Source organism: Salvelinus alpinus, chromosome 15 (genome assembly GCF_045679555.1).
Source record: "Salvelinus alpinus chromosome 15, SLU_Salpinus.1, whole genome shotgun sequence".
NCBI classification, from domain to species: Eukaryota; Metazoa; Chordata; class Actinopteri; order Salmoniformes; family Salmonidae; genus Salvelinus; species Salvelinus alpinus.
Genome location: NC_092100.1, coordinates 38,992,236 through 39,013,888, shown reverse-complemented (window position 1 = coordinate 39,013,888; position 21,653 = coordinate 38,992,236). Strand labels below are relative to the sequence as shown.

Genomic DNA, 21,653 nt, shown 5'->3' with positions numbered 1-21,653 from the left:
AAGGTAACCACTTGAAAATGAATGGTTAGGATTTAGGAGAACAAACCCGAGAGAGCAGCAGTCAAACACCATTAGTTGCAGGTCTTAGCCAACAGGCCTCAGGATTCACCTCTCCTGTCGGATCACACAGAAAATAACTTCGAAATAGATTCTTCCTCAAATAAACTATTTAGTTAACTTTCCCCCCTGTTTTATAATCTATTTCATCAATGGGTGTTTATCATTTTCCTCCTGCAAGCTATCCTGAAACGTTTTTGCTTTGACATACTACAATGAAATGAACTCACGTGTGGCCCAGCATGCGTCTGAACTAGCCCCCTATACAATGTCTCCCTTTCTACCCGCAGTATACCGTGCAAGAAAACTTTTGGAGCTTGACATAAAAATAAAAATAACGGAAAGAAATCACGCCCTTCATCTATTTGTTTCAACTTGTTTCTAAACTTTTAACTATTAAAAATACGATCTGACATTAATTGAATGACAGCAGTGTGAACTATGTATAGCTGTCATATTATAGCCTACCCGGTTTATTGGTGATTTATGACTAGGTCTATACATAGGGTACTAGGGGGTAACTAGTCCCCCTTACGAACAATGTCTAATTGCTGACACAAAAAAAAACATTTGGAAAAAAATTGGTATGTGGATGAAGGTCATGCTTAGGTGCATAAACTATAAAGGGAAATAAATGGCTACAGTTTACACTTTTTTAGTTATGTCATGAAATGTTGTTTTTAGAAAAGGGGCGTTTTTTAATACTACCAGTTACCTCGGTAGAAGATTATGGCATAGGGTTTCATACAAGTGTGTTAAAATCCATTTAATCCGTTTTATTTAGAGCTTTGTTAGTAAGTGATACTTAAAAGATAAGTCTAGTTGTCTTATTTTAACGATTTAAATCAAATATGGGGGGGGGGGGGGGGGGTTGCACATGTCACCATTAATATCTGCACTATGAGGAGATTCGATGTAAAGTCCCTCTTTCTATCTCACCTGCACATTCATTTTATTTGTTCTTTCTTTGTTGATCCTTTTCCATACAATCCATTATGTACAATTGCACTAAATATGATTTGAATAATGCAAGATTTTAAATCCTAGCAGTCTTTAAAATTACATTCGGGAGCAAAAGGTTTTCAACAGTTGTTTTTAATTAATAAAAAAATAATACATTGGAATGGAATATAAATAATACAATTAAATAACATTGGAATATAACATTTAATAACATTAACTTGACTAATTAACTCAGTGTAACATTGATGTGGCAACTCTCTTATGCTCTGCTATTGCACGATTCTAATTTGTACCTGTTGGTCACACATTTTTTACTTTTATTTAACCTTTATTTAACTAGACAAGTCAGTTAAGAACAAATTCTTATTTATAATGACGGCCTACCCCTAACCCGGACAAAGCTGGGCCAATTGTGCACCGCCCGATGGGACTCCCAATCACGTCCGGTTGTGATACAGCCTGGACTTGAACCACGGTCTGTGGTGATGCCTCCAGCATTGCAATCCCTTAGACCGCTGCACCACTCAGGAGCCCCCCAAATAAAGCTATTCCCACTCACATTGGAGCACAACTCATGAGTGCACCTCCTGCACTGCTCACACGTAATCCAGTCTCCACCTGTGGCTAAAAACAAGCTCTCTCTTAAAAATGTAGATAGCTACCTAGCTATATGACATAAAATGCTGTGTAAAATAGCTAAAAGGTTATAAAGTTGCATTAACTTTAAAGCTATCAGTCACCAATTGAAACATTTACAACTGAAATGTAAGCGATGTTATCTTTTTTAATGTATTTTACCTCAGATGATCTCGTAGTAAGGTTGGTAGCTAGTACTCCTAGCAGCTTATGCTAACTAGCTAGCATTCACTGCTAGTGAAGTTGCTAGCTAGCAAGTTAGCATAAACTAGCGTTAGGGCTAGTCATGCCCCCAACAAACTCATCCAATTTATTACTACTTTACAATTTTTTTTTCATTTTTTCTCTCTAAACAAGTGGATTATTTATCTTAAGGCCTTCCTACTTGTATATAGACCTAACATTCACTGGAATATATCTACAACTTTTTCAAAATGTCAATTTATTTGATCAATTTACCACAAAGGATTTTTCCCCCAGCAAGAACAGTCACAGACAGGGAAAGTGTTGAGAAAATAATTTGGTGACATCTTGTGTTCTTTATGTGAACTACAGGGGGGGGGGGCAGTTACCCCAGGGGGCTAGTTACCGCCTACTACCCTAACTATCATGAATTTTTAAATAAAAAAGGCCCTATGTCATTTCTTTTTCTTTTTTATAGATAAATCATAGGGTTCATTCTCGTCCCATATAAAGCTTATAATGACTGTTAAAAGATAATAACCATCTAATTAGGCTCAGTAGGCTCAATGCTTCTTTTTTTGTTCTGTGTTTTGGTCTTCCAAGAAATAGGACACAAATTGCCAAGGCGCACACTGGCACACAACAGTTATTTTGAATAAATTCAGTCATTAAATTCAAAACCGCTTCATCTAATGGTGCCATTAAGCACAAATGCACTTTCATTAAAGAATGATTCTCTAAACGCCCATTGAAATCAAGCTGAAAACGATTTTCCAGAAAGATTTGTGTCAGGGTAAGAATATTTTTGTTGTTGTTGAGTTTGACAGTTACTTCATTGATAAGACATAAGAGCGCCAAGGCCAGAGCTGCACATTATTTTCAGCGGGACCAGCGACATCAAACGTGATCGCTCAGATCACCAGTTTTTAACACACCAGTTAAAATGCTCGGATATGAAACCTGTCTGATTTCCAATGAGAAAAACTGATTGGTACAGATGACAAAGCCTATTGTGCTCATAATATCCTACTGAATATGCTACAATATCTTTTTTAAACGAGAGAAAAAGGTCATACAAAAAATGAAAATACAGTAGGCTGATAATAATCATCACAAAAACAATAATAATTATGATCATCATCATAATCATTATCATCATACATAATAATAACAATAATAGCTTAATAATAAAACAATAGCCTAACTACAACAATATTTTGAATACAAGCGAATGCGGATAATATTTACAATTATGGCATTTTACAATCAACTTTTGTGGTCATGTAAATTGTCTCACATTGCAACGCATCCTAATAGAAATGAGGGAATCACGATATTATCATAGTTCATCTAACAAGTCCGAAACTAACGACATTATGCAGTTAGGTGCTCAAATTAATTGAATAGATCATTTTTTATAAACCCCCTATTCATAGACTAAGGTTGTTTGGAGTCCTTTAAAAATAACCTTTTTTATTAGTTTGTGTGTGCTGCCACCATTATCACAGTGAAAGTTATACCAGAGTGGTAAGTATATGTAAAACGGATGACTACACTTTCTTTGTTGAAGGACATTGTCTAGTCTTTGCTTATGAAGTCTAATCCAATCATAAATTGTTTATTCGGACCAATCAGGAGGCACTGAATTTCCCCTGAAAGAAATTCACATCGAGAACTTTGTTGAACTTCATTGTTAGGCTGTCAGTTTCGAAAGGGCTTTGGTAAAGGTCCACTATAAAACCCTTCTTCTAATGGGAAGGGCCAGAAGAGAACTGTGAGTCTTTCCACTTGGATCCTATAGGCGAGGGAAACTCCTTCAGTGAGAAAGGGCTCTTTACAATTATTTTTTACTTTACCCATCCAAACTGAGCAATGATGTTCCCTAGTGCACTTGCGCCTCCCGCTATATGCCCAAGTCTACTTCGACCGCCGGCGGCTCTCTCTCTGCCCCAGTCCTTGCATTCAGCTTTCCCCGCCCACTCTAGCTTTTTGGTGGAGGACCTGTTGCGGATCAGTCGGCCAGTGAGCTACTTCCACCGGACGATTCCCTCACCCAGCGTGTCTCCCCTGGCATCAGGAGCCACCACGCTGACCTGCAGTCATCACACTCACCAAGCTGTCATCTCCACTTTAGCACAGACAAGAACGGGTTCTACTCAGACCGCACTCTCCATCAACCACGACCCTAACTATCTGAAGTTTGGAGTTAATGCCATCCTAGCACCATCAACGAGAAACGGTAAGATTATTGCGAAAGTATAGGCTAATGTGAAAATTGTCAGAGTGAATTTAGCCTACAAACAGACGAGCTGCTTTGAATTTATGCAAATGCATGGATATTATGTATATTTTGTCTGTATGATTTAACGAAACGACAGTCAATTAATGTAAATGTTTCTTTCATTTTGAATCACAGCGTCGTCTCCACGTTTAATGCATCATGCCATGCACGCAAAAGCCTTCCCTCTGCCATATTTTGACTGTTCGTTTCATCCCTTCATCAGAGCATCATATTTTCCAGGTAAATCCACTTAACCCTGTCATGCCCATGTATTCAGCTGATGTTGTTGAACCTAACAACAATCTGCCTTTATTAGTTGAACCTAAGGAGAATACAATCATTAGTTCAGAGGTTGGGAGCCGTAGAACGTCGTGGAATCAGTCTCGCCAATTTGAAGCCCTATTTAGCAGTGCTGACATTTTGCATCAGTCCCCCTAATCTACAAATTAGCCGCAATTGTCATGGTCTAAATTTGAGGCGGATCCCCTCTCACAAGGAAGCTGCTGGCGTCTCTTCATTGCTTCTTTTTCCCACCGAGCCAGTGAACTTAGCTACTGATAACTCACAAAGCTTTCAGCACCATGACCAATTGGTCAGCTCCCTCCGGGAAGCCACACTTGACTTAAACATGCTGTTGATAGGCATTTACCAGTCATGGACTAATTCCCCATTAGAGGCTATTCACTATTTCAATATTCTCACAAGACCACATAGAGTGTCATGCATGTTTATGCATAGTGCTGTTGTGAGAAATCTAAAGTTAGCAAACAATAAATGGCACAGGATCCTGGAGTAATGTAATTAAAATATAATGACAGGCTAGCTAATGCTACAATGCTAGGTGTTAAATATTTCAAGATTAAGAATAAGTGTATCATTTCCCACACAGCTATAGTGAATTCACACATCCTTTGGCTTTTGAATAGCCAACAATAAAGATAGTGATAAGAAGAACCTAAAATGGCTACGCTATACGGTACAGATCTGGGTTAAGACGGCTTCTTTTGAGAGCAATAAAACACCTTCAGCCTTATGAATAGCTTTTTGTGTTCATTTAATGAAAATGATGGGACAAAAATATGGCCCAGCCATAAGGCCCAGCCATCAGTAGGCTACTCTCCTGGACCCAATTTCCTAAAAGCATTTTAAAGGCTTAAATTCATCGTTAGATTTTTTTGTAGGAGCATCGCTAAGGGCTCTATTCAATCCGCATCACAGAAGTTCAGAGTTACAGCGTGATTGAAATTTAAAGGCAAAGTTCCCGTGTTGGCTGAGACAGCATTCACGGTAAAAGCTGCATATGTCGGCTCAATAGGAAATTACTTTTAAATGTAGCCTATATGGCGCAATTAGTAACGCTTCAGCGATACAGATTGAATAGAGCTCTAAATATCTGAGCTGTTTCCCAAAAGCATCGTTATAGGCCTACTAAAGTTGCAATTGAAAACGCTCGTTATTTACCGACTGCCTCAGACCACGTAGAACAGCTAAGAGCGTCTTTAGATGCTTTTTGCCCTTTCGCGTCACTTCATACACAGAGGATTTCCACTAAACATATCAAGATGTGTAGGCCCTACAGTATCTGTCTCTCTGTGACCACCGATAACTCCAGAACGAAGTTGCCTACAAATACAAATTAGCCAATGTTTTTGCAATTTAGACTTAAATTGAAAACAGAGGGGACCGCATTCAAATATAAAACAGTAGGCTACATAGGCCTATTTATTTCAATCGTTGACTTTCGAAATCAATATCATGTTCAATCTATTTAGTTATATTTAGCTAATTGTAGGCTACTGTATCCTAGGCTATGTAAATATCTGCCTCAATATATTTCATGATGTGTAACAACATGTGCGCAATTATGTGCCAAATATGTGATTTAGGCCACTGCTTTATTAGAGGGTAAGCCATTAGAATCGCTATTGGGAAACCGGGGCCAGATGATCTAGGCATACGGTTGTGTTTAGTTTGAAAGTATAAATCTCTTTTGTGGCAGTAATGTATGGCTTTAGTGTCCTGTCCTAAGCCTTTTTCAGTTAGTTCATTACTACACAATTACCGTTCACGCTTCATCAGCCCCTCTATCTTTCATTGGAGCGTTCGAAAGGGATACTCTGCCTTTTTACCATACCAATGCTATAAGGGACCAAGCAATGTGCTAATTAGCTGCTTCGTGCCAATTCATTCAGACGGACTGCATTTAAGAACTTAAGAACAAAAAACCCGTCAACATTTATAGACTTCGAGAGACTTTGCTTTAGACTACGAAATAATTCGCTTTTATGCACGTTTATCCCCTCCACCCACTTCTTGAAAAAAAGAAGGCTAGGCTACTTTGTTAAGCAAGGCTACTTTGTTAGCCTATGTGTGCATTTCCTGGAATGACACGACGCAAAGCTAATGGTATGTTTTTTTCTTTACTTTTAGCATCCTCTTCAGTGGTTCCTATCCCCGGTACATTTTCATGGCCGCTGGTTGCAAGAGGAAAGCCAAGGAGGGGGATGCTACGACGGGCAGTGTTCTCTGATGTCCAGCGCAAAGCCCTGGAGAAAATGTTTCAGAAACAGAAATACATCAGCAAACCAGACAGAAAGAAGCTGGCTGCAAAACTTGGGCTTAAAGACTCACAGGTAAAAAAAATTACAAAAACAACCAGTAGCCTAAGTGAATAAGACCAATAGACCCCCATCAATGTAAAACATTCCTTTTATGTATAGTTTGATTACTGGCATGTTATAATATTGTTATTAGAATAAACCATGATTAGATAGCATTATAATATTAAATATATCTTTCAAGGTGAAAATATGGTTCCAAAACAGAAGAATGAAATGGCGCAATTGCAAAGAGAGGGAGTTGTTGTCGTCCGGAGGTTGCCGGGAGCAAACCCTTCCAACTAAGATGAACCCCCACCCGGACCTCAGTGACGTCGGGAAGAAGTCTTGCGAGGAGGAGGTAGACGCGTTCAGCCCGCGCGCGGCCTTCTGCCGCTCTCCATCAGAGCGCGAACTTTTGAACAGTGTGGAGTCGCACCTCTCTTCACCTTGCAACTCCAGCAAGCACTCCGACTTCTCAGAATCAGAGGAGGAAGAGATTACAGTGTCTTAATTATAAACAATACATACATTATGTTTGTATAAAGTTGTTTGATCACATATAATTGTTGCGTATATTGTATATAGACATTATTACCCAAATTAGATCCACGCATCCTTTGATTTGAGCATATTATTTGTCCGTGATATTATCAATTCACCTAGCCTATACGTAAATGTAGGGGCCATATTGGTTGTGGTAGATATTTTAGTACTTATTAAGGGATTCACTTAGTAAATTAGATGTATTCTTGCAGCTTTTGCTATTTGTACCATATTTTGTAAGGGCCATTTTTATACCAAGAGGATTATACCTGACTTAAATGCGTATATTAGATGCATTGCTTTTAATCTATGTAGATGTTAAATCTATAACTTAAAAATAAATATATTATTTGTATGCTTTGTTTAAATGTTGTACTTTGAGAGTATTTTTTCAAATAAAACTAAAATGTAAAGAACAACTGCTGCTTTCTTGACAATGGTACAACAAACAGAATAACACTTAAATAGTTTCATTATATTCCCACTATAACAAGTAAACAATGATTGATAAGCTTTGTCACTGCTTTTTTTGCTTTTCTTCTCATAAGAAAGACAGAGGTCAGTATGAGAGAGGGCAGTGTCTTCTATTGCCTTAGAAATGACAGTTACTAGTCCAACGCTCTAACCACTAGGCTACCTGCCGCCCCAGTATAGGGCTATACACCAGGACGTCAGTCACATAAGTAGCCTAAATAATAACAGGCCATTGCGTTATTTCCAACAATGCTACTGAGTTGAGACACTTGAAATGAGTTCAACACACTGAACATTGCTGAACAATATTTAAAACCACGTGAGGTCAAATAAAACTTTTACCATTTTAAAACAACTTAATAAATAAACACTGGTTTATTGATTTCTCTATGAATAAAAAAATATGAAAGATGGAAAGTACAGTATTGGGACCATATTTATTCTCACAGTCTCATAGTTTTTCACTCTTATAGAGAAAGGAACAACCTATGGTGGAAACCTAACTGTAGGCCTACACACATTACTCTGTAGTTCAGTAAAAGATGTATAGAAAATGTTTTGAAAACGTGGCATTCAGATCAAATGTGTACATCTTCACATTACAAAATAAAAATGTGCATAAACAAAATTCACATATCAAAGAATTCAACAATTATCAACCACTAGATTCAATAGCATACCTTTCACATCATTCCAACATCCTAACTGTGTGGGACCAAGAAAAGACAAACAACCATTTCGATTTGTGCTTGCACCACCCTTTACAGTCCAGTAAGATATGCTAGTGAAAATTCAAACCTTGCAAAAATATTCACAGATCAATGTACCTGCAATACAAATCTTGACAATACTTAAAAATACAAGTAAACTGTTTTGGTTTCAGTCGAAAGTTCCAAATGAATGTTGCAAAGCATCTGTTACTAAGAACACTCATGGGATGAATAGCAACAACACTGACAGATAATGGGGACATTGTGAGGGGGAGCAACCAAAGTGGTACCTCTTAGTAGAGTAAGCTGCTCTAAGAATACTCCATCTTATGAGGGAATAAAGCCTAGTCACTCCAATACAGCAACACAGAGGATCCCATTAACACTGGACGCAAATGGAACCGGTGCTAATTCTTCAGAGTGAGCGACTAGACACGCCCGCCTCCGTCTCAAAGCCATGCAGTCGCTCTGATCCTTTTCTAGCCAGAGACCTTTCAGATGTGGGTCTATATGTCCAATGCGCCTCTATATAGGGAAACACTGTGTTGGAACATTTCATGCAGGGATGGAGCTCTGTCTAGAGCTGAACAAAAGACAAACTAGGGCTTTTGGGATACTGTTTGAAACGCTCATGAGGTGTAAAGTTCTCATCTTCCTCAGGAGAGCACCAAAAATCCTAAAAGTATCACTGATTTCAAGATATCCATAACAAAAGCCTAGACCTTTTCGCTACCAGCTAGCTGCACATAAACGATGTGGAGTCATTTTCATCAATGTATGAGCATGTTAGCAGCCCCTAAACTCTGCACCGCCTCTATAGAAATCAAGTATATCAAAGGCATTGTCAATGCATGTGACCACCGTTGTTATAAAGGTAGCAAGGCATCATTTGAAAGTTAAGCACCAAAAAGATGTCTCTTCACTAAGAAAATGCACACAGGTCAAGCTCTGTGAAGCTGAGTGAATGTATGTACAGTTTTTGCTACTCAGTTTGGACCACATAGCTATAGCCTAGGTTAGGTCACAGTCAAGGCAACTGGTTTGATGTCTCATAAACTACGTCATTCATTTATATGGCTGAGTGTCTTTGTCTGGGACTGTAAACAGACTCCCAATAAACACTGAAAACAGTAGAAATACTGAGTTGAAATTATTCAGGTTATTGAACTTCGACTGGGTTTTTCATCTCGGGTTACCTCCACCCAGTAAATCTATTTATTCTATTATGTATCAGTACACAGTGTAAATAGTGAGTTACAACTGGTAGATAAGATGCTCTGACTGCCTAAAGACATGAAATCGCAGAGGTCAAATTCTAACTTGAAATACATAACCGAACATTGAACCTCATATCAATGGATGATTAACGCAAAAGGTATGTTCCTTTAGGATGTTTCCCAGAGTGAGTACTAGCCGACAGAGGGAGACTCATAGTGTGTACTCCAGCGGTGAATCCAGCATGTTGTCTTCATGGGGATCCTGGTTGCTGTTGGAGTCGCTGTCGTAACTCTGAGTGCTGCCGGAGCAGTGGGCTGCCTCCTTTAACCTCATCAGCATGTTCATCTGTGGAGATTTATAGAGGTCAGAGGTCAGATAGGTTGTTGCCTACATACAGACACTCATGCGGAACATAAAGCCATAGATAATCTTTCAATAAGGTGTTTTTAAAGAGTATGTTCTTGGATACAAATATCAAGTCAAACCTTTGTCCATACAGACCATCATCACATACAGGATTATTGTGTAATGCCATACCAAACATACTTTCTTGATTATTTCCAAATCCAACCAATATTTGGGTTAAAGATTGTCAGAAAAGTTAACGGGAGGTGTAAGCCTTATATCAACGTACCAGGGGGTCTCCGTCTGTGCATCCATGGGGAAGCTGTTTTCTGGGACAGTCATCTTTGGAGATGGAGTATCCATCGAAGCCTACATCCTCTGGCCGGAGCTGCAGCAGCTGGGGCCATTCGTGCTGCAGGGGGCTGGCTGCCCAGGGGTAGCTCTCCATCACCCACCGTGCTGGATCCTCCCACGGAGCTCTCCTCCCATACATCTGGAAGACCGACAGACTCATAACAACTGCTCAGTGATTTTCATTAAAAACAGTAAGTGTGTGTCAGCTTATTATAAACAGTGCCTTCAGAAAGTATTCACACCCCTTGACTTTTTGTTGTGTTACAAAGTGGGATTAAAATGGATTTCATTGTCAGTTTTTGACAGCAATCTACACAAAATACTCTAATGTCAAAGTGGAAGAAAAATCCGAACATTTGTATTTAAAAAAAAAAGAAAAAAAGTAATATATCTTGATTTGATAAGTATTCAACCCCCTGAGTCAATACATGTTAGAATCACCTTTGGCAGTGATTACAGCTGTGAGTCTTTCTGGGTAAGTCTCTAAAAGCTTTCCACACCTGGATTATGCAACATTTGCCCATTATTATTTTCTATATTCTTCAAACTCTGTCAAATTGGTTGTTGATCATTGCTAGACAACCATTTTCAGGTCATGCCATAGATTGTCAAGCAGATTTAAGTCAAAACTGTAACTCGGCCACTCAGGAACATTCACTGTCTTCTTGGTAAGCAACTCCAGTTTGGCCTTGTGTTTTAGGTTATTGTCCTGTTGAAAGTTGAATTTATCTCCCATTGTCTGGTGGAAAGTAGACTGAAACAGGTTTTCCTCTAGGATTTGTAGGGAATTTCCTCCCGAGTCTGTAGGGGAGTTGCAGTGTTGGGACAACCAATGTAACTTGAAAATAAAGGAGAGCCGCACACTCTAGGAGCTCAGATGCAAAAATGTAATGTCCAACGTTTCGACAGCCAAGCTGTCTTCATCAGGGTATTTTTGCATCTGAGCTCCTAGAGTGTGCGGCTCTCCTTTATTTTCAAGTTTTCCACTCTGCTAGCCAGCACCTCGCCAAATAGGTGTGCGTTTCTTTTTCTTCTAGATTACAACCAATGTAACTACCAATTGGATATTACGAAATTGGGGAGAAAAAGGGGGTAAAAGTATAAAAATGAAGAAAAAAAACTTTACCCTTGTATTCAGGAAAATAAGTTAATTCCTTTAGATTTTTTTTTGCAGTATTACTTTAGTGCCTTGTTGCAAACAGGATGTATGTTTTGGAATATTTGATTCTGTACAGGTTTCCTTCTTTTCACTGTCATTTAGGTTAGTATTGTGGAGTAAATACAGTGTTGTTGATCCATCCTCAGTTTTCTCCCATCACAGCCATTAAACTCTGTAACTGTTTTAAAGTCACCATTGGCCTCATGGTGAAATCCCTGAGCGGTTTCCTTCCTCTCCGGCAACTGAGTTAGGAAGGACGCCTGTATCTTTGTAGTGCCTGGGTGTATACATCCAAAGTGTAATTAATAACTTCATCATGCTCAAAGGGATATTCAATGTCTTCTTTTTAATTTTTTTAATCTACCAATAGGTGCCCTTCTTTGTGAGGGATTGGAAAACCTCCCTGGTTTTCGTGGTTGAATCTGTGTTTGAAATTCACTGCTCAACTGAGGGACCTTACAGATAACATTTCAGCTTTTAATTTTTAATTAATTAGTAAGCATTTTGAAAAACATAATGGGGTATTGTGTGTAGACCAGTGACACAAACATCTACATTTAATCAATTTTAAATTCAGGCTGTAACAAAACTAAATGTGGAAAAAGTCAAGGGGTGTGAAAACTTTCTGAAGGCACTGTACGTACTCTATGTATACTCTATGTAGTATCTCTCTGTGTCCGTACGTTAGTTTACAAACCATTATTAAAAGGGCTAGCGCTACTACAAATGTAAATTGATGCCACATTTCAAGCGTTATGTCATTTTACCTGCAGCCCCTCTCGGACAGCCTCCAGCATGTAGGGAATGATGGAATAGTTCCACAGATCTGTGAACCACACTCTGGATCCCTCCACATCCATGGGACAAGACAGGAAGAGGCGAGGCCCTGGGAGGAAGAGAGACAGACAAACGTCAACAAAACATCCCTTTCATTCCATAGAACCTTCAATCTTGTCCCTTATATATTTTCTTTATTGACAAATCTAAAATATACAATTGAAAAGTACGTATTCATTCAAGTACAGTCTATTCATCTATTTCTTAAATCACAATGTAAAAAAAATACGACCAGATAATGTAATAACAAAAGGAGAAAAGAAGAAGATGAATGTGATTTCCTGTGAATCTTACCGATGGTGACGTCCGAGGAGCTGTGGGACTCCAGGAAGCGGTTGAGGTGATGCCAGACAGTAGGGATCCACTCAATGATCCTCACCAGCTCAGCGTTGCGCTGCCGGCTGCTAATCTCCGTCTCCATCAGCCTCCTCCTCAGGAACCGACCCAGGAAGCCCTTCACCGGCTCAGTGTGGTTGGCACACAGCACCCACCTAGAGAGGACACACACAGGAAACAGACAACAGCAGAGAGGGTGATCAGTTACTGTTCAAACAGACCTCCTCAAACGAGGGTTAGGCAGAGGACATATCAATGTATAAATACTGCCCCCTTGTGGCGGCTACATGACAGCAATTATATTTTACATTTCAGAATAGAGATGACATCAAATAACATTATCTTGGAACTGAAAAAAAGACAGTAACACATACAACATTATAGATATGATGTACCTGAAGTTATGATGAAGCTGCAGGTTGGGAGTGGATGATGTAGCCTGGTTCATTGTTCCAATGATATAAGGACTGTGAACAAACAAGGCAATACATTTCAGAGTAAGAGCAAGCAAATTAACACTGTGTGAGTGCGTGCACCTGTGTGTATGCCCGTATGTGAGCCTGTGTGTGTGTCTGTGTGTCTCTGCGTGTGTGAGTCTGTGTGTGTCTGTGTGTGTGTGTGTGTGTGTGTGTGTGTGTGTGTGTGTGTGTGTGTGTGTGTGTGTGTGTACTGACCATTGGTGGTGCTTGCAGCTGAGCAGGCCATTGAAGACCTCTCCTAGAGAGCTGACGTTGTGCAGGTTGTCCAGTATTACCACCAGGGGCATGTCCACCCCATGACTCGTACTGTTGCAATGGTCAGCCAGGTTAGACAGGTACTGACGCAGCTCCTGGACACCAGAGAGAAGAGTTTACAAAGACAGTAGTTAATAATTTCCACATTAACCACAAAATGATTCCCCATACAGCCTCTAAAATACCACAGTACATTACTAATGACATAAAAATAATTTAATCTATAGAGGGGTTGCAGTTGCGTCACAAATCACTGAGCAACCACACCAGGCTCCATGTTGGAAGACCAGAGTCAGTCTGCTGGAACTTTGGTGCCCTGTGTGTTCTCCAATCTTCCACATGGCTGGCTGTAGTGATGGGACACCGAGGCTTTGTGAACCCTTTCATGAAATTCCAATAGTGTGCAACTGCAGCCCGCAATTTGGGGCGTTCCTGCATGTGGGCATTCCTGCATCTGCAAGAACGCCTCCCCTCGAGCATCCCATTGGTTCCTTCCTGAATACCCCCACCCCCCCTTGAGCATCCCATTGGTTCCTGCATGAACGCTTACTAGTTAAATAGCACACAGTGTCGCCCCCGGCTCCCGCCTGCTGTGTATCAAAGTCCTCCTTAGGACCAGCTTGCTAAGCTAGCACACAGCGTCCTTTTCTCCCGCCTGCCGAACGAACAGCTGTCCTCGCCGTCTTTAACAGAACTGCTGGAAAACATTGCCCGACAGGCAGGGGCAAAGGACACTGTCTACCGGTGTACGGCTAACTAGCTACCGTTGTCGCCCCTGCCCCTTCTTCTGTGGGGTTGATCGGCTGCTGGATCCAACATTATTGTGTATTACAGCCATCTACCTTACCGGAGCGCCCCCGCCTTCCGCCTGTCCTAACAAAAAAATGTACCAATAGAAGTATAAAGAGGAGTTCCTGCAGATGCAGGAATGCCAACATGCAGGAACGCCCTGAAATGTGGGCCGCAATTGCACCCATTTCCCAAATTGTGCCAAATAAAAGTGTTCTTAGTAACATATAGGCATGTTTGATGTTTACATAGACTTGTTGCACCCATCAAAACGTCATGGCGCAATTGATACGAATACCAGGTTTCCCTTTTTTCTTCCAGGTTCATTATTTAGGATGCTGAAGACAAAAGATTATCATAGGCTAAACTAATAAACAACAATAGGAAGAGCGTGTGGTTTGCTTGTTTTTTAAAAATTCAACCACAGCAAGAATTAGATTTTGTGCCTATGCTGGTGTCTGATCCCAAATCCCTGTCCCTACCTGCTGAGCTACCGTTCAGGTGCTATAAACTGGAAGAAATGGATCTATATGTGTACATAAAGTGTCCAGTGGAGGTCAGTGTTCGAAAGCAACTTTGCATCAAAAAAGCACCGGCACCACGGTGAAATCAGTGGGATCTCACATTTTGCAACATGCGGTTCGAAAAAGCAGGTGATCAAACGAAGCTTCGGACGTCATCGATGGTAATGTTACTTTGAAACTATCTGTCTGTGCTTTGAAACAAGCAACCTCGATTTTTTGTTTGAAACAAAATATTTACAAAAGACGTTGGCTCCATTGCGTGATTTAAGATGTTAAATAAAAAAACTGAACAGCCTATGCTTATTGAAACTCACCATTTAAAAGTTAGAAATACAATGTTGCCAGTGTTTCAATATTTGTTTAACAAAAATATGTGTAATCTGTACAGGGATTTGATCCTGAGCCTCCACAAGGCAAGAGACTCACTCGCTGCTCTATGGGCAGATCCACCTGTTCGGTAAGAAATGGAGAATAATATCTTGAGTAAGTCTGTAAGTAGTGTCCAGCAGAGGTCCATTTGGAAGCCACAGCAGGATCCACTGACTGAGGGATCAAACAAAGTAATTTATCACACGGTAACTGCTTGTCGACTTTGCCTTGGGTTTGAATTAAACTTTTTCAACTCACTTTTACATATTAACATAAAACTTTGGTTCCATAATACTAGAGCGGTTTAATTTACAATCACTGTTTAAGAAATAAAAAACATGTAAATCGGTCTTGTCAAGATTCTATAAAAGTGTGCTATGATTTCAGGATAGATTCCTCTGACATATGGCTCTAGGCTCTGAGCTAACTTTCCACCTGCTGTTGCAACCTGACCTCAGAGCATTTCACATTATTCTGTACGTAATTCAGAGACACATCATTGAGCATGATATGTTACGTTTCATATGGTATGTATTAATTTTTGCATGTCCCTCACCCACTTGTATATGTTACAAATTACAATTAGTATTATATGTTACAAATTTGCAGAACGTACAATATGTTTACGAACTTGCCAAACGTACAATATGTTACAAATTTGCTAAATGTATGATATATTACAGATTCTAGCTAGGTGGCTAACATTAGCTAGTTCACTAACATTAGCTAGGCTATGGGTTAGGGTTAAGTTTAGGCATTAGGTTAGAGGGTTAAGGTTAGGGATGGGGAAGAGTTAGCTAACATGGTAAGTAGTTTTAAAGTAGATAAAAAGTAGTAAGTTGCTATGTAGATAAAATGCTAAAGCTGTCTGTGATGAGATTCAAACTCGCGACCTTTGGAACAACGCCCACTCATTCACCCCAACCAACCACCCTTCTTTCGATTTTGACTTAAGTAACCATCTGTCTTATTTAACCATTCCAAACGTAACATATCATACTAAATGGAGTGTCACGAATTTGAGACCAGGTTGGCTAAGAAGGTGAAATATCTAGTTATAAAAACAAACCTCCTTTCAGCAGAGGTTGGTGCACTCAGTTACGAGTTCCAACACCTGTCAGATGATAGTGTGACGTCCAAAGCTTTGAACCTCATTATCACGTGGTATTGTTACTTTGATCAGAGAGGAAGAGGAAGAGAGAGGCACAACTCGGCGGAAAATCTGTCTCCCTCCAGCAGGTAAAAAAAATGTATAGCCTATTTGCTACATGAGGTTTATTTGATGGAATAGAAGTTTCGTAATGCTGAAGTTGTTACGAGTACCGACATAAGTTGGACACCTGACATCCCGGCAACTGTGAGAAAATATCGGAGTTGTCTCTACATATTCATGACATGAGGCTAATAGCATAGCATCTCTCTCTATTGAATACAGACGGTTGACAGGATTACAATAATGAGATGTATCCACCAAAGAAAGGACAGGCGGGAGCTAAACAGCCCACAGTGCTGCTTTGCAGACAACGACTCCCGTTGTTAGGGCGGAGAGACATGTATCTTGTCAGGAAATCCATAATCTTTGCTTTGATACAAGCATTGATATGTTGTGTCGAATCAGTATGCTTTGAAAATGGCATCAGAGCTCCAGTATTAATCATCCCATCACTAGCTGGCTGCATTTTGCTACCACCAAAAATATCGGGAAGATTTCCCATTATTTAGTTTTTCTTAGGACCCAGAAAATGGAGGTAGTGGGAGAACATATTTATATTTACAAGTTAATAAATACATTTAGAAAATGATCAAAAACAATATATTATTAGCTAGCTAGCTTGCTACAGTAACTTCATGTTAGTGTGCTGGCTAAACCCAAATGAGCGTCTAATGTAATGTTATCTAGTGTCACACCCTGATCTGTTTCACCTGTCTTTGTGCTTGTCTCCACCTCTCTCCAGGTGTCGCCCATCTTCCCTATTATCCCCAGCGTATTTATACCTGTGTTCTCTGATTGTCTGTTGACAGTTCAGTTTGTTTCGTGAATCCTACCAGTGTTTTCCCCCTTGCTCCTGTCTGTTCTAGTTTCTGTTTTCGAGTTTTTCCTGGTTTTGAAGTTTCTGCCTGCCCCGACCCTGAGCCTGCCTGCCGTTCTGGACCTTTTGCACCCTTTCTGGATTACTGACCTCTGCCTGCCTCTGACCTGTCATTTTGCCTTCCCCTGTTTTAGTAATAAACTTTTGTTACTTCGACACTGTCTGCATCTGGATCTTACCTGAAACGTGATACCTAGCTAGCTAGCCAACTTTACATACGGTATAACTAGCTAAGTGGAAATTAATATCACCAGCGAGCTAACAGCAAGCGAACTCCCGAGTGGCACAGTGGTCTAAGACACTGAATCTCAGTGCAAGAAGCATCACTGCAATACCTGGTTCAATCACATCTGGCTGTGATTGGGAGTCCCATAGGGTGGCGCACAATTAGCCCAGCGTCGCCAGGGTAGGCCGTCATTGTAAATAAAATAAAAATCTTATTTGACTTGGCTAGTTAAATAAAAAAATAACTTAATATTAGCTAGCTATCTTGATGTATGTATCATTGAAAACTCAAAACACATATGTAGCTAGGTAGCTAACAGCCATGGAAGGTGAACAGATTAACGTTAGCAGCTCCAGCTGTCAGAGAAGGGAGAGAGTAGACTACTCTGGATAGGGCAAGTACCTTCGTGGGAGGACATTATGAAAATACTCTCTAGTACCAGTCCCTAGAGAGGAAAACTTAGGACAGAGATATACATGTAGCAACATAATATTCAGTGCTGTCTAATTTGAGTATATAATGAAACCTGTTTCTTTGATGTTTTCTGTCCTCAGACAGAGAGCTGTGAAACCCTGCCTGCAGATGATGTCCCAAGAGAACAAGGGTACTTGCAAAGGTATTCATCCCCCTTGGCGTTTTTCCTATTTTGTTTCATTACAACCTGTCATTTAAATTGATTGTTATTTGGATTTCATGTAATGGACAAATAGTTCAAATTGGTGAAGTGAAAAACATTTTTTTTTATTTATTTGAAAAGTGGTGCATGCATATGTATTCACACTCTTTGAAATGAAGCCCCTAAGTAAGATCTGGTGCAACCAATTACCTTCAGAAGTCACATAATTAGTTAAATAAAGTCCACCTGCGTGCAATCTAAGTGTCACATGATCTGTCACATGATCTCAGTATATATACACCTGTTCTGAAAGGCCCCAGAGTCTGCAACACCACTAAGCAAGGGGCACCACCAAGCAAGTGACAATATGAAGACCAAGGATCTCTCCAAACAGGTCAGGGACAAAGTTGTGTAGAAGTACAGATCAGGGTTGGGTTATAAAAAAAATATCTGAAATTTTGAACATCCCACGGAGCACCATTAAATCCATTATTAAAAAATGGAAAGAATATGGCACCACAACAAACCTGCCAAGAGAGGGCCGCCCACCAAAACTCACAGACCAGGCAAGGAGGGCATTAATCAGAGAGGCAACAAAGAGATCAAAGATAATCCTGAAGGCGCTGCAAAGCTCCACAGCGGAGATTGGAGTATCTGTCCATAAGACCTACACTCCACAGAGCTGGGCATTACAGAAGAGTTGCCAGAAAAAAGCCATTGCTTAAAGAAAAAAATAAGCAAACATGTTTGTTGTTTGCCAAAATGCATGTGGGAGACTCCCCAAACATATGGAAGAAGGTACTCTGGTCAGATGAGACTAAAATTGAGCTTTTTGGCCATCAAGGAAAATGCTATGTCTGGTGCAAACCCAACACTTCTCATCACCCAGAGAACACCATCCCCACGATGAAGCATGGTGGTGGCAGCATCATGCTGTGGGGATGGTTTTCATCGGCAGGGACTGGGAAACTGGTAAGAATTGAAGGAATGATGGATGGCTCTAAATACAGGGAAATTCTTGAGGGAAACCTGTTTCAGTCTTCCAGAGATTTGCAACTGGGACGGATGTTCACCTTCCAACAGGACAAAGACCCTAAGCATACTGCTAAAGCAATACTCAAGTGGTTTAAGGGGAAACATTTAAAATGTCTTGGAATGGCCTAGTCAAAGCCCAGACCTCAATCCAATTGAGAATCTGTGGTATGACTTAAAGATTGCTGTACACCAGCGGAACCCATCCAACTTGAAGGAGCTGGAGCAGTTTTGCCTTGAAGAATGGGCAAAAATCCCAGTGGCTAGATGTGCCAAGCTTATAGAGACATACCCTAAGAGACTTGCAGCTGTAATTGCTGCAAAAGGTGGCTCTACAAAGTATTGGCTTTGGGAGGGTGAATAGTTATGCACGCTCAAGTTCTGTTTTTTTGTCTTCTTGTTTGTTTCACAATAAAAAATGTTTTTCATCTTCAAAGTGGTACGCATGTTGTGTAAATCAAATGATACAACCCCCCCAACAAACCCATTTTAATTCCAGGTTGTAAGGCAAAAAATAGGAAAAATGCCAAAGGGGGTGAATACTTTTGCAAGCCACTGTACATCCTTCTATGCCATGGTTTATATGTGTACCTATGTTAGCAAATGTTGGAAACAAAAATACAGTTTAAAAGCCACGCACAATGTATAAACCTATTACAACTGGAGCAAACCTGCTGGGTTTGTAAACGTTAGACATCTTAGTAAGAAGTAGAGTATTACTACAAAAGCAAAAAAAGTAAATACCAGAGATGGCGAACCTCGCACCCCTGATCGTTGATCTATCTACGTCATATGTCACCTGGCAACACTCTTTTCCAATTACTGTATCCTCCAACAGTTCCAATTTGCAATATAAAGGGAATAAGCATTTCCATTTGTGAATCTCCTCTCTCATATACTTCCATATCGGTTACATTTTGGCACCTCCCACTATCATACAGAAAGCATGCCTTGGTAAAGGTTATTTCCTACATTCAACTTATTAATCATGATAGTGTTTGACAGACCTTGCTGGACTTGTGGTCTACGTTGAACGTGGCAATGGTCCCGTCGGTGACCTCTCTCCCTTCCCTCAGCACTATGTGTTCGGCCAATCGGCTGGCCAGGAAACTCTTCCCGGTGCCACTGGGGCCAGACAGGATGATCCTACGGTGCTCATGGAGCTGGGACACGTAGCGCTGCAGCAGGGGTTTGGGGATCAGCGTCTCAAACACCAAGTCGTCTTGGCTGTGCTCACACACACCTGCAGGCAGGGGGCAGCAGAGGACACATACATTAAAGGATAGGTTCACTGGTGTTGTTATTGACTGATCCAGACAGCTTTTAATTACAGGGTTCAAATTTATTTAAATATTGACTGCTAGCAAAAACAACGCGAGTGATAGAGGTATAGTTCTAATTTCCCAAACTTCCGAGAGGTCCATTCTTGCCCATACCTTTGAGAGAGACAGAGATGGTGTCACTGTCTCCAACGAGGTATCCACAGGGCAAGAGTTCAGGGGTGTCAGTCCCACGTGTGCGATGGATGTCCCCGATGCTATAGCCCAGGACACTGTCTGAGTTTAGACCCAGCTGGCTCACTGGGTCCACGTGGATAATGTACTCCTGCAGGACCAGAGACCAATCAAACATCAGATACAGGACAATGGACCAATCATACATCCGACAAAGGACCACAAACCAATCACATGTCAGATACAAGTGTCACTCTAGCCACTCCTCTACCAGGCTGAGTTTTTGGTGTCTGTTGATTTACCTTAAAGAGACGTCTGACCACCCCATCCAGCACATCCCATTTGGTTTTCCCACTGACACCAATGCACCCAATCAGGAACTGACGAGGTCTACGCTCCTATAAAATATGAGGACGAACTTATCATAAGATCTGATATTAAGGACAAATAAGGTGAAAGGCATACATGTTTTTGTTAGCCATTGTAATTTCTGGTGAGTTGGAAGTGTAAGAAGTTTCGTACCTCTTTCCACTTGGCATCCTCATCTAGAGTTACGACCACCTTGACGTGTCGTCCTTCTTTCCGTGAGCTACCGTCCCCGTTGTCCTCCAACAACATGTCTACAGAGACAGGGACATAGATATTAGCTACAGCAGACAGGACTACAAACACACACACATGGACAGGTGAATGTACATGCTCGCGCACAAAGACTAACACAGGCGCGCACACACACGCATGCACGTACGCTCGCTCGCTCACTCACACTCTCTCTCTTACCGAGGCTGGTGGACTCTGTTAGAGCGAGGCTGTGCTGTGACTGGCCCGCTGAGGGTGAGGCCACTGAGGCTTGTGAGGCTGCTCTGCTGCAGCTGCCCTGACTCTCCATCTTCATACAGTCGTTCTCTGTCTTCAGCCTCTCTATCTCACCCTGAGGACAGATTAGAACACATCAGGTCAAACATAACTCACAGCATCGTACCACTTTGTATTTGACATGCTTTATGATGGCCAATGTTTGCGTAGTCATTTCTAGGGTGAGGAGTTTTCCCCTTGCAAACCTTGACCAGGAAAATGCCAGGTCACAAGGTCAGGGAAACCTCCAGGCCCTCATCATGTCATA

General features: G+C 40.8%; 2 protein-coding genes across 10 annotated transcripts in view; one reads left to right on the top strand and one right to left on the bottom strand.

The window, feature by feature from the left end:
* Positions 1-3,619: 3,619 nt before the first annotated feature.
* Positions 3,620-7,679, top strand: LOC139540032 (homeobox protein DBX1-B-like). Its single transcript, XM_071343561.1, has 4 exons — positions 3,620-4,078; positions 4,256-4,360; positions 6,551-6,753; positions 6,923-7,679. The coding sequence occupies exons 1-4, from the start codon at positions 3,712-3,714 to the stop codon at positions 7,229-7,231; spliced, it is 984 nt and encodes a 327-aa protein (XP_071199662.1). The 5' UTR covers positions 3,620-3,711; the 3' UTR covers positions 7,232-7,679.
* A 476-nt stretch (positions 7,680-8,155) lies between these two features.
* Positions 8,156-21,653, bottom strand: part of LOC139540031 (neuron navigator 2-like) — a 161,362-nt gene continuing 147,864 nt past the window's right edge. For all 9 annotated transcript variants that reach the window (XM_071343560.1, XM_071343552.1, XM_071343553.1 and 6 more), the window contains 11 exons: positions 21,311-21,461; positions 21,053-21,150; positions 20,833-20,928; positions 20,513-20,681; positions 20,084-20,319; positions 13,371-13,525; positions 13,092-13,163; positions 12,655-12,851; positions 12,291-12,409; positions 10,300-10,503; positions 8,156-10,010 (listed from right to left, as the gene is read on the bottom strand). In XM_071343560.1, coding sequence (XP_071199661.1) covers positions 9,876-10,010; positions 10,300-10,503; positions 12,291-12,409; positions 12,655-12,851; positions 13,092-13,163; positions 13,371-13,525; positions 20,084-20,319; positions 20,513-20,681; positions 20,833-20,928; positions 21,053-21,150; positions 21,311-21,461 — 1,632 coding nt within the window. In that variant the 3' untranslated portion in view covers positions 8,156-9,875. The remainder of the gene's footprint in view (positions 10,011-10,299; positions 10,504-12,290; positions 12,410-12,654; positions 12,852-13,091; positions 13,164-13,370; positions 13,526-20,083; positions 20,320-20,512; positions 20,682-20,832; positions 20,929-21,052; positions 21,151-21,310; positions 21,462-21,653) is intronic.

Coding starts and splice junctions, on each gene's coding strand:
- LOC139540032 (XM_071343561.1), top strand. CDS start 3,712: ATGATGTTCCCTAGTGCACTTGCGCCTCCCGCTATATGCCCAAGTCTA. Junction 4,079..4,255: donor AGCACCATCAACGAGAAACG/GTAAGATTATTG, acceptor TTTGAATCACAG/CGTCGTCTCCACGTTTAATG. Junction 4,361..6,550: donor CAGAGCATCATATTTTCCAG/GTAAATCCACTT, acceptor CTTTACTTTTAG/CATCCTCTTCAGTGGTTCCT.